This window comes from Anoplolepis gracilipes, chromosome 16 (assembly GCF_047496725.1).
Source record: "Anoplolepis gracilipes chromosome 16, ASM4749672v1, whole genome shotgun sequence".
NCBI classification, from domain to species: domain Eukaryota; kingdom Metazoa; phylum Arthropoda; class Insecta; order Hymenoptera; family Formicidae; genus Anoplolepis; species Anoplolepis gracilipes.
In genome coordinates, this window is record NC_132985.1 from 2,357,775 (window position 1) to 2,378,931 (window position 21,157).

A 21,157-nucleotide genomic window follows, 5' to 3' on the forward strand; every position below is an offset into this window, starting at 1 on the left:
AAAAAATATGACATGTGCAATACAACAGTACACTATTGTGCAAATGTTTTAATTTCAATTTAATATAGAAAAATTGTTATTTTATTATAATTATAGTCAAAAGATGCAATAAATAATTTCTTGATATTAAAAATAAAAATTAAGCTTCTTTTAAGAGAAACATTCTTCTGTATGATAATATATAAAGATAATAATCAGTCAAAGTAATTACTTAGATTTCAGTACTTTAGAATTGAAATAATTAGTGTCGGAAATTCGAAAAAGATATCGTGTGATTAAATAATACAGTCAAATTCGCTCTACATGATACTGATTGATTTAATTTCGAAATGTTGGATTAATCGCAATGTAATTTTTGACATGAAATGTCGATTTTAAATGTAATATGTTAATTTGCGGGGTAATACAAGCAGGAAATTCGACAATCTTGACTTGTGAATTAAATAGGTAAACAACATTGCTAAAAAGCGCGGGAACACTAATATTATCGACATTATTGGATTAAATATTGATTGTTTTCGAGTACTCACTGTGAGATAAATTTCGCATCTCGCATCCTGATTCTTAATTCCATAGTTCAACGGGCACGAGAAGAAACTGTTTGCGTGACAAATAAACCGCATTAAATCACTTATTCAATAAATCACTTCGTTCACAAAACTTTATACGACATAATCGGCGCGCGGTTCAAGTTTAACTGATTCCAACTTTAAAAAATTCAAGCGGGGCGTCTCATGCGCGCCACTCAAGAGTCTGAAAATAACCGAAAGAGCAGGCAGGCAACCTAGAATAAAAAAATAACCAAAGGGTGCCATTTTAAGCGAGAAAGTGTCCCTAAATAAAAAAGACAACATGATTGGCTACGCCATGTTTGTCACTTTTCGAATAAAGACTGTGTTCGGGAATTATTGCCATATCTCTTATCATCCTTGTTCCGAATATTAGCAGTAATTCTAGAACATAATGAGATTTCAAACTGAAGTCATATAAGAAAAATATATATGTTGTCTGTTTTATAATAAAATGATTTTATACCTGCTTTTGAATATAAAAATAATATAAAACTATAATGTAAAGAAAATCCACAATATTCATAATATGATGTACTACTTCAGTATTTTTATATTTGTTAAAAATTTGTATAAATACATTTTTCTCACTAAGTTATTTTCAGATGCTTATAAATAAAATTATAAATAAAACCTCGAAAAAAAGCATCGAGAAAGGCTTAAAAGAAGAAACAAAAAAGCAGTAGATTTCGAATACAAAAGAATACTAAATTAACCTATGCCGTTTGTTGGAGTCGGTTTAGAAAAAAAGATCAATCGTGTTAATCTTTCTCTTTTTTTATGTTTATTTAATTAATGTACAAACTGGGCACACGCTGGTGTGTTTATACATTATGTTAAAAATAGTGAAATAGATAATCTAATATGACACGCGTAATGTAACAGTCCGACGATGTAAGTTAGTCTATGAGAATTAAACAATTTTATTTGAACAATTATTTATGTGTGCCCAGCTTTTATACTTATTACGTTTTATCGACACGCCTATCGCTCAAATATTGTACAAACGTACGTCCCTTTGCAATTTGTTTGTCGCACATAGACATGACAATGGAATTTCTTAGATAAAGTAGCTTTTATTATAAGAGATATATATAAGAGAAAAAGTACATATAGATTTTTATATAGATAATATCGTACATACTGTGTGCTATACAAACAAAGTGAAATTTATGTAAAGACATAAAACTCTGTACTTTTTCTTAAAAGTGATGTTAAATCTTTTTTACAGGTACAATCTTGTAATTCATTATATTGAAAAATCTCTATTAACTTTGTAATATACTAACTGTTCCTCCGTAATAGGTACACAAAATATTTTAATTCAAACTCGAACTAACGATAATACAGAACGATTCCTATACATTACAACAATTACACATCAAAAACTTTGTTTTGTATTTTTCTAATTATTATCGAGAATAGGTATAAATGTAAATCAAAGCACCGTATCAAAATATATAATTTTATAAAAAAAGAAATTATTTTTTTACAAACAAATATCTAGATCTCAGAGCACAATTATTTACGGTAACATTCATTGCCAGATCCTTGCGTCAAGTTCTACATTAAATTTTTAATCTAGAATTAAAATTCTTAAAGTTATAAAATAAAAATATATTTTTCGAAAATATATTATTTTTATCTTTTAGTTACGACTGGCAATGCGACGTAAAGAGACTCGAAACAAAAATATAAAGAGGCACTTTATTTTACACCTGTTTGTTTGAAAAGAAAAAAGTAATTTAATTTAGTCTATCGTGTATGTAAAGCGTATGTATTGTATATGTAAATATTTTATCACATCTTATAGGCGAATATACGCTGATGGTATAGATAAAAACGTTGTTGCGTATTAAGAAGCTTCTCCCCTGAAGCAGTATCCTTTGCGATGCTCCACTTTTATACGCTGTAGCCCCTGCGTTCGGCGTTCTTTATGGAATTTGCCAGACATAACGCAAAGATGATGCCGATTAGCTGCGAAAAAAATTGAATAACACATGTATACATTACTGCAAAATATTCATACCTGAGAGCAAACAATTTATTATGTTAAATATTATATTTGAATATTATAATGATAAAAAAGAAATTTTTTTGCACTCAGATAGATCGAAAATTCAATATATCTTCAATATATATAAAATAATTTTCTCGGTTTTATTTAATTTTTTTTATAAACTCGTGCACTCGCAAAACTTATTTACCTCGATTGCAGCGATACCCAGAGCGATACCACCTAATACCGAGCATGCCTTTTTAAACAGTTCTTTCAGTTCGCCTACGCAACCGTTTTTGTAACTGTTAAACGATTCACATGTTGTTCCTGGATCTTTGCCGCAGCAACTTCCCGGGATGGTGGTCTGAAGCCTCTCGTCAAAATCTCTATAGCTGTCAATGCCACAGCATTCCAACTGTAAAAATTTATTTTATAGAAATATTGACTATTTATAAACCCAAAAACATATTTATATATTTAAATTATTTTAGATATTATATGCAGTTTTTATTCAAAATCTCTAATAATATTTTACTGAACTAGGAGCTAGAAAGCCAAAGGTTCGAATAACATCGCACATAAAATATTATCTTGTGCAAAAAAGGTTATTATTATAAAAGGCAGTCTTACTTCCTTTTGTATCATATCTACAAATTCAACAATTTCTTTGTTCCCTGATGTGTATTTGTCAAAGACGTTCCTTGTATATTCGTCCTTAAAATCGATGTCATTGGCATTCTTCAGTATGACAAACGCGTAAATAGCGACAGCCACTTGTATGATCAGAATCGTTAAAAGTAAAGTTGCAAACTGTGTGGAAGAAACATATTGTTAACAATGCAACAAATTCATGTAAACATATTCTTGAAATAATGGATAAATAAGACAGAAACTAAATATAAGTTATGAAAATAAAAGTAAATGTAATAAATTTGTCTTTACGCGCGTTTCTTCTTAATTTCACAATAAGTTAATTTCAGTTCTATAGTATTTTTAAATTTATAAATGTATTAAATCTAATGTTTTATTTTTGTTTAAAATTTAAGTTACAATACACTTAATATATGTAAAAACAGGCCAAGGTCGAAATTTGCTGAGAGGTTTACCGTGACGATCATGCAGTGACTCTCGCGAATTGCTCCGCAGCATCCGAAGAAGGCGATGACAAATATGATGCTGCCAATAACAATCAATGTTATTGACGGAAATACAAGATCACCAGTAACTTCTTTTATCTCCTCGGCATATTTTTGATCGCCTATACGCACTAAAACGCCCACGACTAAGATGGCCAGACCGCATAACTGTAATAAGAAATTTCGTATTCATACATTATATAATCATCGTCCAATCATATATTTTCAGTACCTTTTTATTTTCTATAATTTAACTCTTTTTTGCTATTATTAATATAATTTCATGATACGCTTTACTTTGTTAATAAAGCTTTATAATATACTTTTCGCTATACAAGACGAGGATGATTATTTCACAATTTTCTTTTTTAGATAATCATGGAGATAATAATGATCGCAACGTGTATATAAAAATTACGACAGTATGTTATATGTTATTACATTACAAATATATGACAATGTGAATTATTATAATATTCACGAATGTATAAAATTTTTTCTAAGCAATTTTTAATATATTTGTGTATGCATTTATACAGTATTTTTGATCTCGCTATTACTTGAATATATAATCATCAGAAAAATATAGAAAGAGAAAAAAAACCAATATATCAGTCAAATCGTACGTGTTTTAAGGCGAGGTTGGCACTCGATTATGGCCAATTGCTGATTGCTATTAGCTGTTATTGCCAAGTATGCGTTCAACATTGTTGGCTATATATAATGTAGGACAGAAATAGATCGAATATATAAATCAACGTACATTTACTAATATTTACGTTGAACATTCAGATGTCTGGAAATCAACCTTGAAACATTGCCTACGCCTTATTTTTATGTATTGCTATGATATATGATGTGGTCGATCTTGAGATCGCCGCAGGTGGACTAATGCACTTATTAAGTACGTAAGTGAAACGCTTCGAATGCGTTTGTTCGATCGATCGCTTCAACATCTTTAATAATTTCCGCCCTAGTTTCAGAACGATCAGAACTGTATTGTAAAGTACATCGTGTATAAAATGACACATGAAAAAGTACAGCCTAATAAGAAAAGAGGAGAACAATAGATTCTCAGAATAGTGATGATGTCACTGGAGTTTTATTGGTGATTAAATAAAAAAGCGATAATAACGGTTCATAATTAATCGCTTGCGTTACAATTTTAATTACTATTTATTTTATTTCGGGACTCGCTGAGCAGTTTTGCAATTGGTTGGGAAACACTGTTGCAGAGAACATTTTATTACCGCGGGGTATCGAAATCATATACAACGAATCAGTATGAATGATCACGTATACATCGTACGCACGTGTGCGCCGCGATGACATCATCGTATTTGTTCTTGGGGAATCCACTTCCAAATTACACATGCTTGGCGTCGCCGGGGTCGTCTTCACAAAGGGCTTCCATCAAAACAACTCGTACTTCCGTATTTCCGTTGCCAATTGCCCTAATTTCGGTTAAAGTTAAAAGTAATGCTTTCAGCTAAATTTTTGTAAATTTTGATCACTTTTAAAATGAAGTATACGAAGAGAGTATGAAAGTTTCAAGAAAAAGCAAGACAGATTTTTCATGCGGTTACTATATATATTGATCGATAAGACAAGTATCGATCGAACGGTTAGGATAAAGTCCGAATTAAATATTTACTCACGTCCAGAAAACGTCATGATTCAGTTCATTGCACAATATTCGCGAACGCGACATATAGATTTTTCGATATGCATTATAAATTTGACATAACAATGATAAATAACAGAAATATTTCTAATACGCGAAAGATACAATATATAAGAATGCAAAAATATTTCATGCTCTTCTTTGATAAAATTAATATTGATTTTAAAAGTACTTGAAGTATAACATATAGATAATGCGATAAGTAATCTATCAAATGTAGACTTCTCTTATGTCATTTATAAAATTAAAAAGAATTAATAATAATCTGAAATACACGTATCATAAAACTTTCTGTAGCGCAGATAATTTCGGATAACAAACAAAAAGAACAATTAATCAGTATCCGATAACAAATCAGTGAGTTGTGAGTTTATTTTCAGGATTAGGTTTTGCACGCAGAATAAATTCATACGTCAAACTTTTGACAAAATCAACGAATGAGTTTAACATAATATTACAATTACAATTCTTTTAACAAAATACGTATGAGATGGTAATATAATACGATTATTTTATTATTTTTTGTTTTCGTGTATTATCTCATTTTCCTCTTTCGTAAAATTTCAAAAAATGTACAAAAACAGAAAACTGTTTTCTAATATACTTAGTACAGAATTTTTTTAATTCGTTAAAATAGTATGAAGAGAGAATATGTGTGCATCGAGAGATATAATCGTGAGTATGTAAACACGTGTGACGTTATAATTATAGAAAATGATACACTCGGGAAATGCCCGCATCGCTCGCATTAGCCTGCTTGGCATCGGGAAACTTGACGAAGAATGAAAATTACAAATTACAATTTTATGAAATGCACGTGATATACAGGAAACTCGCGCGCAAAGCTGTACGAAAATGATATGTAACGCGATTCGAGCACGAAGTAACAAAAAGATAGTAGCTTCCCCTATTGTCATTTTAATCATGCAATCATTATCAAAACTGCCTCATTTTTATCATCATTGAAATAAAACGATGATAAGCAGCTTGTGGTTTCGCCAATATCAAAAATAAAAATCGTGCATAAGGAAGAAATATCTTTAACTGTAAAAATAAAACTCATTGTCAGCATAAATAATCCTTCAGCGGAGGCGACAAGCTAGAATAATCAATGTTAAAAAAATAATTTCTTTTTAACGATAGAAAAGGTTAAATATATTCTCTCTAATTGAACAAATAGTGAGATAAATAGTCTTTTGATTATTTTTATTTAAACCCGATATTAATCAGTTATAATTTAATATTAGATGTAATTAAGATATATTAATTTGTGAGAAATAATATTTTAATAAAAAAATTTGGAAGTTTAATTTGTAAATAGGATATTGATTCTGAAACGTTGGCAAATCGTAATCCTATAATCTTTTTCTCGGAATGATATAATCGCGTTCACAATAAATATATCGTTTAGATAACATTTCACTGTAATTAACCATTATTAATAATCAGAAACAAACATGTCACAAAAATGATCGATAACATGACATATGATTCATTCTGTAATAAAAGAAAAATTATGCAGACATACGAAAACAAAATTAAATTAAAATGCTAGTTTTAATTGTACAAAATTTAGAATTATTTTTTTAATATAAGTTAAAAATTACATTTGCATTGTTTATTAATCACATTTAATTTTCAGCGTACTTATCTTGTTAAAATTATCTTGTAAAATAATTTATTATTCGAAGAAGTTTAAATTAATTAAAAAATGAGATCTATTATTTGTGTGTTCGGAAAATTTCATCTATTTTTTTTGAGAGATATTAGTTTTATTAAGTTATTATAGATGTATATATAAATATATAAATATATATATATATATATATATATATATATATATATATAAATAATCTGCCTTCAATGTTAATTGTAAGTAGTTTCGTATCTATTCGGATAAAACATTTGCTCTTACGAATTGCTTAGGAAAACAAGATTGTCGAATACATCAGTATTTCACATTACATTTTCTTGGCACTGCACTCATGTTGCACAAGATTGCGTAACCAATCTGGAAAAATCGATAATAGAGAGATAAATGCTAACGGAAACGGCATCTTGGTGTTGTGACTTTTGCAAAAAAAAAAAGACGCAATTATACGCGTAACAGGAAACGTATACATGTGCACTATGATGAAAGAATATGATCTTTCTGTTGGATGTATTTATATCAAGAATATAAAGGAGCTGATATAATAGAGTATTGTTATATGTACGTGCAATTTTTATTATTAAGTACGATAAAAGAAAGAAATAAGAATATTTTCATATATCTAGAGAACTAATTCATTAACAAAAAAAGTTCATGTTTTATTTTAAAGCATCAATGTTTTTTTACGTGTATATAACAATAAAATTTTTTCTAAATGTGTGTGTGTGTGTGTGTGATACTTATCTAAATTAATAGTTAAATAATAAATTTAATAGTAATGACTTAGCACGTCACAATACGTTTTTTGCGCACAAATTATGCAAATATATGTAACTCCTAGTTGCTTTATAATTTAAACAATGCTGTTATTAAATAATCTAAATCTAGAGTAGATATAAAATTGGAAAAACCTGATCTTGATAATAAAAAAAATAGTTAAAAAAGAAATAAGTAGCATTTATATAACCGTTATGTAATAAAAAGAATCTAATGAAGTTACATTAGTTTCACTCACAAATGGATAATCGATAAAAGTCATCGAATGATTCTATTCATAATTATAAATAAGTGCTTAATTAATTTGTAAACAGAATATTCTCTTTGTGTTATCCAGACAGGTTACAGACAATGCCTCGAGCTATCAACAGAAAATTTACATTTGCAATAATATTTCTCAATATATTTCGTTGCAATGATATATGGCTGTTTATCTCTCGGCAAATGACTAAAATTAACCAGACTAAACAAATGTTTTGTAAAGGAAATAAATCATGCACTCCAGAAAATTAATTTGCGAGAACAAATCGGGGAACGTTATTAGAAATTGACAAAATCGCTCTCAAGAAAGCAACTATCTTTCTTTTGGAATTATCTGACCTTTTCGTGACAGATTCTCTCACGAAAAGTTTAGGGATCTCGTGTAATAAACGCGTGTTATTGTACACGAAACTGATCGATTGTGATTCCTTCAAAAAAAAAAAAAAAAAAAAACACGATAGAGATTCAGATCTTCCCGAAAGAATCAAATAAATTTTAATTATCCAAGTAGGAAATAATAAATGTAAGAAAGGAAAAGTATGTAAAATATCTACAAAATTTTTGATCAAAATAAAATTCTTGGCGAAATTGATAAACGTCTGATTTCTAGACAATTCGATGTACAATTAAATCTTACCAAACAAATAAATGTCAAAGTAAAAATTTCAAATTTATTTCGTTAGAATGTCTATAATATATAATATTAATAAATATTACTGGTAGTTAATAATTATAATATATTACTATTAGTTGACATGCTTTGTAATTATAATTTTCTCTTCATTAGTTCATGGAAAATTTCTTATGCGATCGATACATTTACGTTCTTCTTTTTGTCACGATAAAAAAAATATCTCGCGACAGGAAAAAATGTTTTTCCTCGGTCTATTGCTGCTGCTAAAGTTCGTTTGTCATTGCATAGCTGAGCAAAATATGTTTGTTAATTTTAGAGTCACTCTATGTATATATAGATCTGGTTTACTTCTATGAAACAAATACATCTATCGTCGATACATGACAGATGAATAAATAACACAAACAAGACGATATTAAATTTACCATAAACTTCAACGAACACGAATGTTGATGATAAGCAATGTTATGAGTTATCGCAAATCAATTACTCGATTAATCTAATAGATCTTTTTTATTAGTAGAATTTTTATTATAAGAATCTATTCCAACTGATGCGGATAATTATGCCAATATATTATAAGAACATCAGACAATGAAATTATATATTTACATCGAATGTATTTGAATTGAACTAAAGTTGAATATCATATTAATTTTTAAGATAATATATCTAGCAGTGACATTTTTTAAATTAAATCATATATTAAATTTACGACCATAGAAATTACAGATTGGAAAAAAATAGCCATATTGAAAATACATAAAATGTAGGATTTTACGACGTTCCACAATCACATAGCTACTGTTATTATTAGATATCTCCTGGGATGTATCTTCTTTTTTTTTAAGCGCTTTTACGATAACGAATAGTGATTTAAATTTTAGTATACTTATACCATCATGTATTGACTTTCGACGAAAGTAAAAGATGCGAGAGATAATTTCTCACCCAACACGACCCTTTTATCTTGTGACGACACGACAAAAAAACGAGTACGCGAACGTTTGGTAAAATTCAACATGCGAAGACTATGCAAGAAGGAAGAAAACAAGAAGGAAGACCTTGGAAGCAGTAAGAAACAACCGTTGTGTTCAGGTAAGCAAGCTGGGCGGAAAGGGAGATCGTAAAAAAGAATTATCTACCTGACCAACGTTGTGATCTCTGAAATATATCGAATGAAAATCTCCCATAGAAATTATAATACTTCCCACAAAATTATGTTATCGGTTAATCGAGATATTATTCGCTAAAGAAAATATATTCGCTCTTTTCCTGAATTGATATCAGTTTCCGCGAAGAAAATGTCACGCAATTGTAATTTTTAAAGCAATTGCGTGACGTTAAAGAACTTAATGATACTTTGGTGAAACGTGATACAGGTATCTCTTTTTATTTTATTCTTCTGATATGCAATACATAATGCATGATTTTCGTTACAACTTTACTACCTCATTCAACGAACTCATTCTTCAAAACTTTATTTTCATTCATGATTTACTATAGATATCATTTTAATTTATTCTCACGCATAATGGGACTCAAAAGCCAGAAAGATGAAAGAAAATTAAGAATGCTACTGCTAATGATAACAGGATTAATTGCGATAATGATGAATGCAATGATTGGACGATGACTTTATCGATCGATAAGTCACACAACAATAAATCGTTTTATTGTCTGTCATAAATTGAAAGTTACAAAAAGTATAAACTATACTTTTCTCTTTCGTGATAATAAATTATATGTAATATTATATATATAAAGATTTGACTTCTGATTTCATCTAAATTAAGCAAAATGTTACTACTTTCTGTGATAGCAATGATCATCCAGATAAATGTTATTGATAACGTGCAAAAATGTATCAATATTCGCGATCGAAAAATGTAACAGGTACAAAAGTGGAGATATGTAATACGTTAAATTACGGCGTTTTTACATGACATGGCGTTGTCAACCTTGGGTTTTTCTTATCGCTATGAGTCAGTCGCGTTTACGCAAAAGCAGTATTATATATTAAAAGCTGACTCACATATAAACCTGATTTCGTTTTTCCCCTCTGCAAAAACAAATTACCGTGCATATTTTTGTACTCAATGTTTAGATGTCACTAAATTATTAAAAGCCATTAGATGTTTTACTATAATCATTAGACATTTAAAAGGAAAATATGCAAATATGTAGAACGTATGATCTTTCATATACTAACAAGTTGCTTTTGTATCGTCAATAATTACAAGCAATTATAAGCAAAATAGCGGCTTAAGAGCGTTTATAGTCTTTATTTAAAGAAATTCTCAAATTAAAAGAGAGAAAATACTTGCAAAATTCAAAATGTCAATATAATGATAATCTCATATATTATTCTACTACAAGTAATCTTATCTATTTCGCGAACGCAAACAAAAGGAAACGCATAAAAACTTTGTTAGAATGAACCTCTCAATATAACGTGTAACAATTGAAATGGTCACGCATGTAATCGCCGACGAGACACGCGATTCATACATTTCAAGGACGAAAACACCCGATTAAGCAACAGCATTACCGACGAATTCGCGGAACGAGCCGGTAAACAAAATATGAAGAATTTGTTATGTATATACAAGAGAGAGGAGTGGCACATGCTAGATATTTTCGTATACGCATTTACGGCGTAGATGCACCACCGTTCAACCTCGAGCCTGATCTTCGGAAAGACATCGATAAAAGAGAAACAGAGATTTGCGTTCTTATATATTTTTGACCTGCTTTTGTAGGCCTAAAAGTAGTCTTTACAACCTGAGAAACTCGGGGACCTTCGAGAGACCTTCAGCCAGAGCGAACGAATAAGACTTTTGACGACTTTGTAGTCAAAAAAAAAAAAAAACAAAAAAAAAAGAGAGATAAAACACTTCTAATGTAACCTTCGTCCGATATGTAATCTTTAAGTTAGACATTTTTATGCAAATAACTATTGCTAAAGCATATAAATACGACACGATACGTCTCTCTAAGGTTATGATATCGTATACGAAACGGTCTCTCGCTCTCTCTTTCTTTTTATCACTGGCACTTACCACAAAGATAAAATTAAATATGAAGAGCAGGTACTTAATCATTCCCATTCCACACCCCATCTTGGTCGTTGATTTTTTTAGCTCAGCGGCCACGTGGAGGAGAAGTTGTTTTACGGAGAACGATAAGACAGAATCTCGATTGCCGGCAGAATGAAGTCGCTTGCAACACAACACACACGATCGGTGGTTCGAATTTAACTGAACTATGCCAGATATCAGGTAGTGCAGCACCACTGGTACTTCGCGCGGCACGCGGCACCACCGCGACGATGACACACGAGTTTACCCGAAGCTAATCGAAAGGGCGTTTCGCGGTAAAATGACACGTGAGCGCGCTAGATTGCGCCAGATATCGAAGTTTTTCGACGAATGCATTGATAAAATATTGTCCAATTCATATCATCTTGATGTTGTCAAAATAGCGATATTTTTCCTGTTATAATAACGAGTTTCATATATTTCTAATTAATGCTACTGTAAATAATTCGGGATTATGCTGACAAGCAAAATAAATCGTTTTCTTTCTCTCTCTCTCTTTTACTCGCCGATGATTAAATAACAATAATATTACAAATTACAATATGCAAATAACATATATGCAAAAATGATGAGATTTAGTAGATGAGAAATACGTTTTAAGTTAATGCTATTTTAAATAATTATAGGGAATATCGTTTTAATAGGACAAATCTGAAATATGAACAAGAAAAATATAATTATTTAATAAAATAATTATTATTTAATCAATTAATAATTTGATAAAACACAAATATCTATGTGATGTGTTATCATTTATTATATATTCTAATTGTGTTTAAGAAAATCAGGATCATCTTGATATCCGAAATTTTTTTCTCGAGTTAATTTTAGGTAGCATACAATACTGTTTCAATTTAATCTGTCACAATCTTATTTGCCAAAAATAAATGTCATTTTAAATTGTAATCAAACTTTCGAATTAATTTGATAGATTGTTAATTTTTATTTATGCTTGTAATTATAAAAAAATAATTAGCATTAAATCTAAATGTTTTATATGCTTTAAACTTTTAAATTAAATTCAGAAAGAAATATCTTTACACGATTTTTAAAGAGGGATAAATCGAAATATAGATGACGTGATTGACGAGTATTTAGTCATCAAGATGACGTGCTACGTGACATCGCTCCAAAAATATGTGATTTTATTCTCATTGTACGAAATATTTCTTTAAATAAAGTAGATGAGAAATTTGTTTAAATATTCAGAAACTTATCTGAATAAAATTTGTTTTGCGTTTTAACTTTTTATTCATTTTTTGTTAATTATTTTTTTATTGTAAGTCAGATGTTTTGGCTGTGAGCATAAGGAAAGATAAGTATTAATGAGTACAAAATTGCCCAATAATATCAAAAAATCTTACTTAAATTCATTTTTCTTAAGTAAAATTACACATTCACGCGGTCTTTGTATAAAATAGTTTCCATTTTTTCATACACACATATTACATTCTCAAAAATCATAAAAAATTTGCATGTAGTATTGAGTATACAACGAAAAGAATCCGAAAAGGAAAAACATAAATAAAATGGTATAAAATATATAAATATATGAATAAAAATAAAAGGGGAAAAGCTGCATTCAGACGATTATATTTTGTAGTTATTCGCTCTTATCCGGAAAGTAAACTTATCTCTTCTGATTGCGTTTCGTTAGTTTATCTGAAGTCAAGTGTTCTCAGACATTACACGATATACGTATATAATGTCAGGTGTTTATGTTACTCTATTTTTACTTGTTTCATTGATTAACAAAGCATTGCACTGTGCACTTGATTGCCTGTGTAATGACTTCTGTATTGGAAGATATCTTAAGTACAAAAACTGATCTAAAAGTAGGTGCAGACTTTGATTTGTGCTCACTATACGTTAAAAAAAAGAAATTTCTTACGAAATTTAATAAAAAGGTATTTCTTGAACAAAATTATAATATTAGCAGTAGAATAATAATATTACTAAATAAAATAAAAAATTAAAAAGATATAAAATTGAATTTAAAAAAGTCGATATGTTGATCTATCATTAAAATGTAGCAACAACTAATAGTAAACAATAATTTAATTTTTTCAATCGCGAATATTTTCGCGTTCTATATCCGAAAAGTCAGCGAGGTATTTATTCCAAAGACTGTAAGGCCGTAAGAATAAGACGTAAGGGGGTGGGGGGTTAGCACCACTCGAAATATTAATTTCCCTTCATACAGACAGCCCAAGAGCAAAAAATATTTTAGAGATAAATCATCATATCATAAACAAATTAAAAATTTTCTTTTTTCATTTGATTTTAATCAAACTTTTAATTCAGATTTCCTTGTAAAGAAAATTAATGTCGAAAGTTACAACGAATAACGAGATTTCTAAATTAGACCAAAAAAAAAATCAAATCATAAAATTAAAAAAAAGATCTGCTAAAATATTCTCTTTTCTCGACAGGTCTGGGACACTCTGTATGATAGGAACAATGTCAATATTACCTATATAACTATATACTGTAGATATTGTTACCATGTAAAATGTATTTCGCACATCACAGTGACACAACATCCGTTAATGACACACACCTTTGTCCTTCGCGCTTCGTAGCGTTGGCTAAGAGTTGTTGGAATTGTGCAAATATTTTGACCGTTGTGCTAAAAGGACGTCTTTAGTATCGGATTCTTGCATAGACAAGCGCTTGGCTACTTCCGATGTTCTTCTTCTATCCATCTTATCTTTGTAGATTCTCGCGTAGCAAGTCGTGCACGCTATGAAAGAAATCTAAAATTGACACATTAACGATATATTAATTCATAAAAAATATTTTGAGAACGAGATTACGTACCTGTAACAGCACAGAACACAACGCAAGTAGAAAAACGTAAAGGAGAATCGATCTTGTACGATTTAACACCACGTGTTGACATCCCCGCTTGTAAATAGTACTGCAAACGCCCTCAGTACCATTTTCGTTTGCCAGGTTCGTCGTATTGCAACATGACCAAGGAATCGAATCCGTACTACGATAATCGGAAGATCCGTCTATTCCGCAACATTGTAACTGAAATTCAATTTAATTAAATTTGTAACTTTTTAAAATTCCTTTCACTCCATTTTATTGCATTACAATTATTTTATTATATTATGTTTATCAAATTTAAAGTCTGCAGAAACAAATTTTTATAATAAGGAACTTTGATAATAGCATACTTATATAACTATGAAATATTATGAAACTGTGTATGCTAGTTGATTAAAAATATCGCAGTAAAAAATTTAATATTCAAATATATGAAAAAATGCAATTTTCACCGTGGATTGCATATGATCCCAGGTAGACTTATCATCAGTGATTGCGAGGGCAAAGATTTCGTCGTGTTGCGCAAACGGCAAGGTCTCTACTTGTTCGTGTCTTACCAAGGCCCAAATTCCGACACTGGTTTCAATCAGGGCAATAACCGACAGTGCTATGGCAAACTAAACATGCGAAAAAAATTAAATATATTTATATTCTCACTTAGAATTTAATTTCTATTTTTTTTTCTATTTTTAGTGAGAATTAAAGAGAGAAAAAGAAAGAAAAATCAGCTTACAATGATGACTTGGCCTCTATTGGAAAAATTAAGAAATTGCCAGACGAACCAGCCGATTCCGCAGGTGATAACGCCCATGGCTAGCAAGGTGGCAGGTGAGCCACACACGTTATTAGGTGTAAGCGACCCATATTCGTTCAGCTGATAAATAAAGTAACCGGCGAATACGCTTACGATAGCGCCGGAAATCTGTGAAAAAAATAAAAGACTCATTTTCATGCTCTTTCATTAATTATTTTGCGCTATATCTTTATTATTGTAAATATTAATAATTCTTGATATTCATATTTTATACAGCATTTGTTATTAAAATATATAATAATAACTTGCAAAAATATTTCTCAGAACAATACGTTTTAAACAATGTTGTTAATCAATTATTAATCACGTGTACAAAAATAAACTGCAAGATAGAAAACGATTTTTCGAAATGTTTACATCGTTCTCTTCCACGAAATCGTTAGGTAAACTTACGTGGATTATACAAACTGTTATAATGAAAAATTATCTCTGATAAAAGAAGAGGAAAGATAAAATCTTATTTAAAGAGGCGGGGCAGATTGATTAAAGCAAACTGCGTCATATGATTCGTGATACTAATATCACACGTTAATATCATCACGACGATAGCTACGTTGAATAGAAAAATAGATGCAATTGTCATCAAATCCCGAGTATTGAACGGACGATTTATTATGAAATAAATTTTAATATAGAGGAACACGTGTATTTTAATAAATTTTAAATTTATTAAATTCCAAGTAAGCAATTTTCACTAAACGTATCTATATCTAAAAATGTATGTAAATTAAAATTTAGAAGAAAAGAAATCGCGCAATTATATTATATTATTACTATTATATTATATAATATTATTACAATTTTATTATATTATTATTAAATTATTATTATATTATTATTCTATTATCATCGTGAAAACTATCATTTTGTTTCAGCGATATTTTTACAATCACAACGAAATAAAGTGTTAATTAAGGTCGTTCGCAATTATTACAATGTCTCCTTCAACTCTTATTGACTTTTATTAATCAGTACATACGTAGAATTAACTATATAAGAGATCGTGTGCGACGATTTCACATGTATACAGTTTTATAATTGAGAAATATTAAACGATGACGAGTCGTTTTAAAACCCAAAATTATAATTTTGAAAGAATTTCAACAAGATACCTGTAGATAAAAATGATTTTCTTTATTTCAATAAAAAAAAAAAAAAAAAAAAAAAAAAAAGAATTTGTATTCTTTCAACAGAAATAACTTCCTTATATAACAAGTCTATTAAATTCTTAATAATTAAATCCTCTCTTTTCATTCATCTCAATAATACGTTTACTCGGTTACTTTCAATAGACACACATATACACACACATACATACACGCATGCATGCACATGCATCGATATCACCACCGTAAGCAAATTGCCGGATTGGCGCCGAGCAAAAACCACCAATTACACGCGACCTCGGAATAGCTGCAGCTGCGCGATCGATCGTAATAACGTTGATCCCGATCAGCTGATCGAAGACACGGGGACGATATACTTAAATGCGCGACGAGAACCGTTTCGTCCGATCATCATATGGTATATGGGGATCCGATTCTCTCCTCGCACACGATCGTCACTCGCGTCGAACAATGAGACCTCGCGAGAGGACGAAAACAACGACGCAAAACAATAACGAGTAAAACTTTGGTGAGACTTACGCCGAGAAGAATCGCACCGGCGAACAGGCAGTAACGAAAGCAGACGAACGTCCGTTCACCCATCACGTTTTACAACAGAGTTTATAAATAGCGCGATGCGACAAGCTGCCGATCCGCACGCGAGCGTCCCGACTCTCCCGACCCGACGTTGTTGCGCGTTTGTAATTCGCCGTCGCCACGGTGATCGGACGCCGGACGCTAAGTGGCCCTCATTGGCACTTGGCATGGCACGCGGCAACGTGCGTGCAGCGCGCGCTAAGAAGCGACGCGCTTTAACCAATCAACCGGTCGCTTTTCCGGAAATAGTAGGTGCACCATTTCCGGAAAAGCGGGAAAATTGATTAGTCGCAACGCATGCGTCTCGTACGGAAAAGTGACGGATTCATTCGTTTATTTAACTCTCCCTTAAATACACAGAAAAAAAGAATATATTCTTACTTTGATAACGTCTTTAGCTTGAAAATGTAAATCTTGAAATGAGATTATATCGCGTTAAACAAAGAAAATTTGCTTGGATGAAGACATTTTATATAGTTCAACCAAGAAAAAATATATATTCTTGTGATTTAAGAATAATTTTATTGAATGGAGAGGAAATAATTTGGATAGAAAATAACACATGTTCAAATCGAGGATTATAATTTTCTTAGAGGTAAAATAATTATATTTTATTCTTGAGATGATTATAAACTGTTGCGTATATATGAATCAATGAACGCGTTTATATGAGTATATAAATTTTGATTTGACACTTACTTTTTTTCTGCGTAGCCTTATGAGAAAAGAATATTGTCACTCTTTTCAGATTATTATTATATTGCTTTCCCACACTTTTTTATGTCATCTTTTGTATTAGTTTATGTACACGATTATCATTTACCGATATATTATTTCTATCTAGAAAGAGAAAGAAAGAGATAGATAGATAGGGAAAGAGAGAGAGAGAGAAAAGAAGAGAGTTATTTCCTTTATATAGATAATTATTTTTAATTAATTTGTTTATTTTATTTCATTGTTGGTGAACAAAGTTGCTATCACGACGCCTTTTTTATCTAAGATCTGATTAAAATAAAATTTTGACGATATATTAATAATATACAAACGTGTATAAACAATAAGTACATACAATGAATATGAAAAAAAAGAGAGATTAGTCACATTATGGTATTATGCACTCTCTATAATTTAATTTTTTACTTTTGATTGCACTTTGTAATCTTACCTTATTATGAAGGTTTTGTCCATTTTATTATAGAAATAAAATTATGCAAGTAAATATCGTTATTGCATTGAAGCACCGACGAGATAAATAGTATCTCGTCGCTCGTCGGTAATTGAAGGAAGTGTCGCCGAAAGAGTATCGATTATCGGTATTATATATCGATATATAATATATCGATAATTGCTTTCGATCCTATTATGGCACAGTGTATTTTATGTGTGCGTTCCTAACCATATTGAACTGATACAAAACAACGCGTAAAAATAATTTCTATTATTCCAGCTATGTCTACGTTGATCGGTGAATTATAATTGATACAATTGTGTTTTAAAAAATACAATTAATCGACATATAATTAAGTTAGTGTATGTATATATATATATGTAGTTTACAATAATTATATTTGATAGATGACAATATGAAATTTCGATGTCGTTAACCTTACAAATATGTTAAAAATTTTAATATAAATGTGCTGAATAATATTTCGTAAAGCTTCGAAAAAGTCTAAAAAGAAAAAAGAACAACAAGAAATTCATATTTGTTTGGAGACGTATTAATTCTTGATCTCTTCTTTAGTTAACCTTAAAGTCACCTTCGTGTTGTATTCATATATATATTACTCGCATTTATCGCGTTAAGCATACAGTTCTGTTATAATAAAAAGGAGTGTGTAAAATTGCTCTCATTAATTTTTATTTCAATAATAATGTTATATTGCCATTATCAGATACTGTTTCCAACATGGCTGGGCCTTCTTCTGAACAGAGCGGTATTGCCCAAAAGACATGGGAATTATCAAATAATATCGAGACTATTAGTACCATGGATGAGATTTACAGATATGACAGGAAAGAGCAACATGATATCTTAACTGCCAAACCATGGGAGAAAGAGTAAAGATACCAATAATTTGTATGCGAAAAAACTAAAAGCATCGACTATTCTTTTTACCTTTTCTTTTTGTTTGTTTTAGTCCCCATTTCTTCAAAGACATAAAAATATCTGCATTAGCTTTATTAAAAATGGTTATGCATGCACGATCTGGCGGAACACTAGAGGTAATGGGGCTTTTACTTGGTAAAGTAGCAGCCAACACAATGATTGTGATGGATTCCTTCGCATTGCCAGTTGAGGGCACGGAAACTAGAGTGAATGCTCAAGCTCAAGCTTATGAATATATGACTGCTTACATAGAAGCAGCTAAACAAGTATGTATATAACTATTTTTATAATGAAAAAATACTTTTAACAACTGCAAAAATCTATAATATGTATAATTTATTGTTCAGGTTGGTAGGCAAGAAAATGCAATTGGTTGGTATCACAGTCATCCTGGATATGGATGCTGGTTGTCTGGTATCGATGTATCCACCCAGATGCTCAATCAAAATTTTCAAGAGCCATTTGTCGCCATTGTCATCGATCCTGTGAGAACGATCTCTGCTGGCAAGGTTTGCCTGGGTGCATTCAGAACTTATCCAAAGGTACATTCATCGAACTGTATTTCAAAATCATTATAATCAGTAATCTGTCCTAAAGAAAAAAGATTGAAAATGATGTTCTATTTTATTCTAGAATCACTTTAGTTTATGTATTCTTTGTCGCGAGAAAATAGCACAAATTATTTTATAATCGCGTATATTTGCAGGGGTATAAACCTGCGAACGAGGAGCCATCAGAATATCAAACTATACCATTAAATAAAATCGAAGATTTTGGTGTTCATTGCAAACAATATTATTCTTTGGAAGTTTCGTATTTCAAGTCCTCACTGGATAGACGACTGCTTGATTCGTTATGGAATAAGTATTGGGTGAACACTCTGAGCTCTTCTAGCCTATTGACAAACGCGGACTACACCACTGGGCAGATATTCGACTTGTCGGACAAATTGGAACAGTCAGAGTCTGCTTTAGGTCGAGGATTCGTCCTGGGTGGCACGGATCCACATGATCGCAGCACGGTAGAAAAACTCATAAAAGCAACCAGAGACAGTTGTAAGACCACCATCGAAGTTATTCACGGTTTAATGGCACAAATAATTAAAGATCGACTATTTAATCACGTTGGCAGTAATGTAACTTGTGATCCTCAGCAGAAGCAATAAAGTGTATTCTGTGTGTGATAAAAGATATGTATTTGTAATAAAGATATGTACTCTCTTTTAAAATCGAAATTTTTGAAACAATTATTCTTGACAAGATATTCGATTAAGATTTCTTGGCTCTCAGAATCGTTTCTTCTTGAGAATTAGAAGATATGGTGATGATGTTTAGCATCAAATACTTTCCTTTATGGAAATATGCTTCAAGTACGTGAATGTGTCGAATGTTAAAAATATAATGGAATAAAAATACATTTTATTTTCACACCTTGATTCGCTAGAAAGTATATATACAGCATTTTTATCATTTTAATCAATATCTTCGTGTATGTATATATATTATATATATGTAATATAAATATATATATAAATATGTTATATATATTTATATATTATATATATATATATATATATAAAACTAATATATAATATATTCAGAACAAGTAGGCAGAGCAAAACCCCCACTGAAGGGCTGACGCACTGTGTCACAGACTTTAAGGACAAGGCCACTCAAAAACGCACACCCACCTGTTCTATTTTATATATTTCTATACCTTTCGCGCGCACGCACTCGCATCTCCCATAACATATAAGGGACGGAGCTAAAATGCATATAGTTATATCAATCAATTGTAAACCTAATCGAAAAGTTGTACAAAAGGTATCCCGGTTGAAAAATCAAAAGATATATACGCGATCGGAAAGAAAAGTGCCAGAACGA

The 21,157-nt window shown here is 30.5% G+C and overlaps 3 protein-coding genes and 1 long non-coding RNA gene across 6 annotated transcripts; 2 read left to right on the plus strand and 2 right to left on the minus strand.

Annotated features, from left to right (window-relative positions):
* Positions 1-1,330: 1,330 nt before the first annotated feature.
* On the minus strand, positions 1,331-11,978 carry LOC140674456 (tetraspanin 6). The gene is made up of 5 exons (XM_072907995.1): positions 11,774-11,978; positions 3,675-3,872; positions 3,199-3,378; positions 2,777-2,983; positions 1,331-2,546 (listed from the first exon to the last, which is right to left on the minus strand). The coding sequence occupies exons 1-5, from the start codon at positions 11,831-11,833 to the stop codon at positions 2,472-2,474; spliced, it is 720 nt and encodes a 239-aa protein (XP_072764096.1). The 5' UTR covers positions 11,834-11,978; the 3' UTR covers positions 1,331-2,471.
* LOC140674462 (uncharacterized) lies at positions 3,292-3,873 on the plus strand. Its single transcript, XR_012048226.1, has 2 exons — positions 3,292-3,420; positions 3,645-3,873. It is a non-coding gene; the product is annotated as an uncharacterized lncRNA (long non-coding RNA).
* A 1,179-nt stretch (positions 11,979-13,157) lies between the features above and the next one.
* On the minus strand, positions 13,158-17,291 carry LOC140674676 (leukocyte surface antigen CD53). Of its 2 annotated transcripts, none has more exons than XM_072908400.1 (5): positions 17,108-17,291; positions 15,381-15,569; positions 15,100-15,264; positions 14,633-14,848; positions 13,158-14,555 (listed from the first exon to the last, which is right to left on the minus strand). In XM_072908400.1, exons 1-5 carry the CDS (start codon positions 17,168-17,170, stop codon positions 14,490-14,492), a joined length of 699 nt encoding a protein of 232 aa, XP_072764501.1. In that variant the 5' UTR covers positions 17,171-17,291; the 3' UTR covers positions 13,158-14,489. The 2 variants fall into 2 exon arrangements, with proteins under 2 accessions (XP_072764501.1, XP_072764500.1); XM_072908399.1 differs by having other exon boundaries at positions 13,158-14,568.
* A 1,240-nt stretch (positions 17,292-18,531) lies between these two features.
* Positions 18,532-20,508, plus strand: Csn5 (COP9 signalosome subunit 5). Of its 2 annotated transcripts, none has more exons than XM_072907813.1 (5): positions 18,532-18,688; positions 19,060-19,225; positions 19,306-19,540; positions 19,622-19,816; positions 19,981-20,508. In XM_072907813.1, exons 2-5 carry the CDS (start codon positions 19,074-19,076, stop codon positions 20,437-20,439), a joined length of 1,041 nt encoding a protein of 346 aa, XP_072763914.1. In that variant the 5' UTR covers positions 18,532-18,688; positions 19,060-19,073; the 3' UTR covers positions 20,440-20,508. The 2 variants fall into 2 exon arrangements, with proteins under 2 accessions (XP_072763914.1, XP_072763912.1); XM_072907811.1 differs by having other exon boundaries at positions 18,535-18,694.
* The last annotated feature ends 649 nt before the right edge of the window (positions 20,509-21,157 follow it).

Bases quoted from the DNA above. Each gene is read 5' to 3' on its own strand.
- LOC140674456 (XM_072907995.1), bottom strand. From the start codon at position 11,833: ATGGGGTGTGGAATGGGAATGATTAAGTACCTGCTCTTCATATTTAAT. The intron at 3,873-11,773 runs GTAAGTGCCAGT...TTCTTATTACAG, and splicing joins TATTTAATTTTATCTTTGTG to TTATGCGGTCTGGCCATCTT. The intron at 2,984-3,198 runs GTAAGACTGCCT...AAATTTTTACAG, and splicing joins TAGATATGATACAAAAGGAA to TTGGAATGCTGTGGCATTGA.
- LOC140674676 (XM_072908399.1), bottom strand. From the start codon at position 17,170: ATGGGTGAACGGACGTTCGTCTGCTTTCGTTACTGCCTGTTCGCCGGT. The intron at 15,570-17,107 runs GTAAGTCTCACC...TTTTTTTCACAG, and splicing joins CCGGTGCGATTCTTCTCGGC to ATTTCCGGCGCTATCGTAAG. The intron at 14,569-14,632 runs GTACGTAATCTC...TGTCAATTTTAG, and splicing joins TGTGTTCTGTGCTGTTACAG to ATTTCTTTCATAGCGTGCAC.
- Csn5 (XM_072907813.1), top strand. From the start codon at position 19,074: ATGGCTGGGCCTTCTTCTGAACAGAGCGGTATTGCCCAAAAGACATGG. The intron at 19,541-19,621 runs GTATGTATATAA...TTTATTGTTCAG, and splicing joins ACATAGAAGCAGCTAAACAA to GTTGGTAGGCAAGAAAATGC. The intron at 19,817-19,980 runs GTACATTCATCG...GTATATTTGCAG, and splicing joins CATTCAGAACTTATCCAAAG to GGGTATAAACCTGCGAACGA.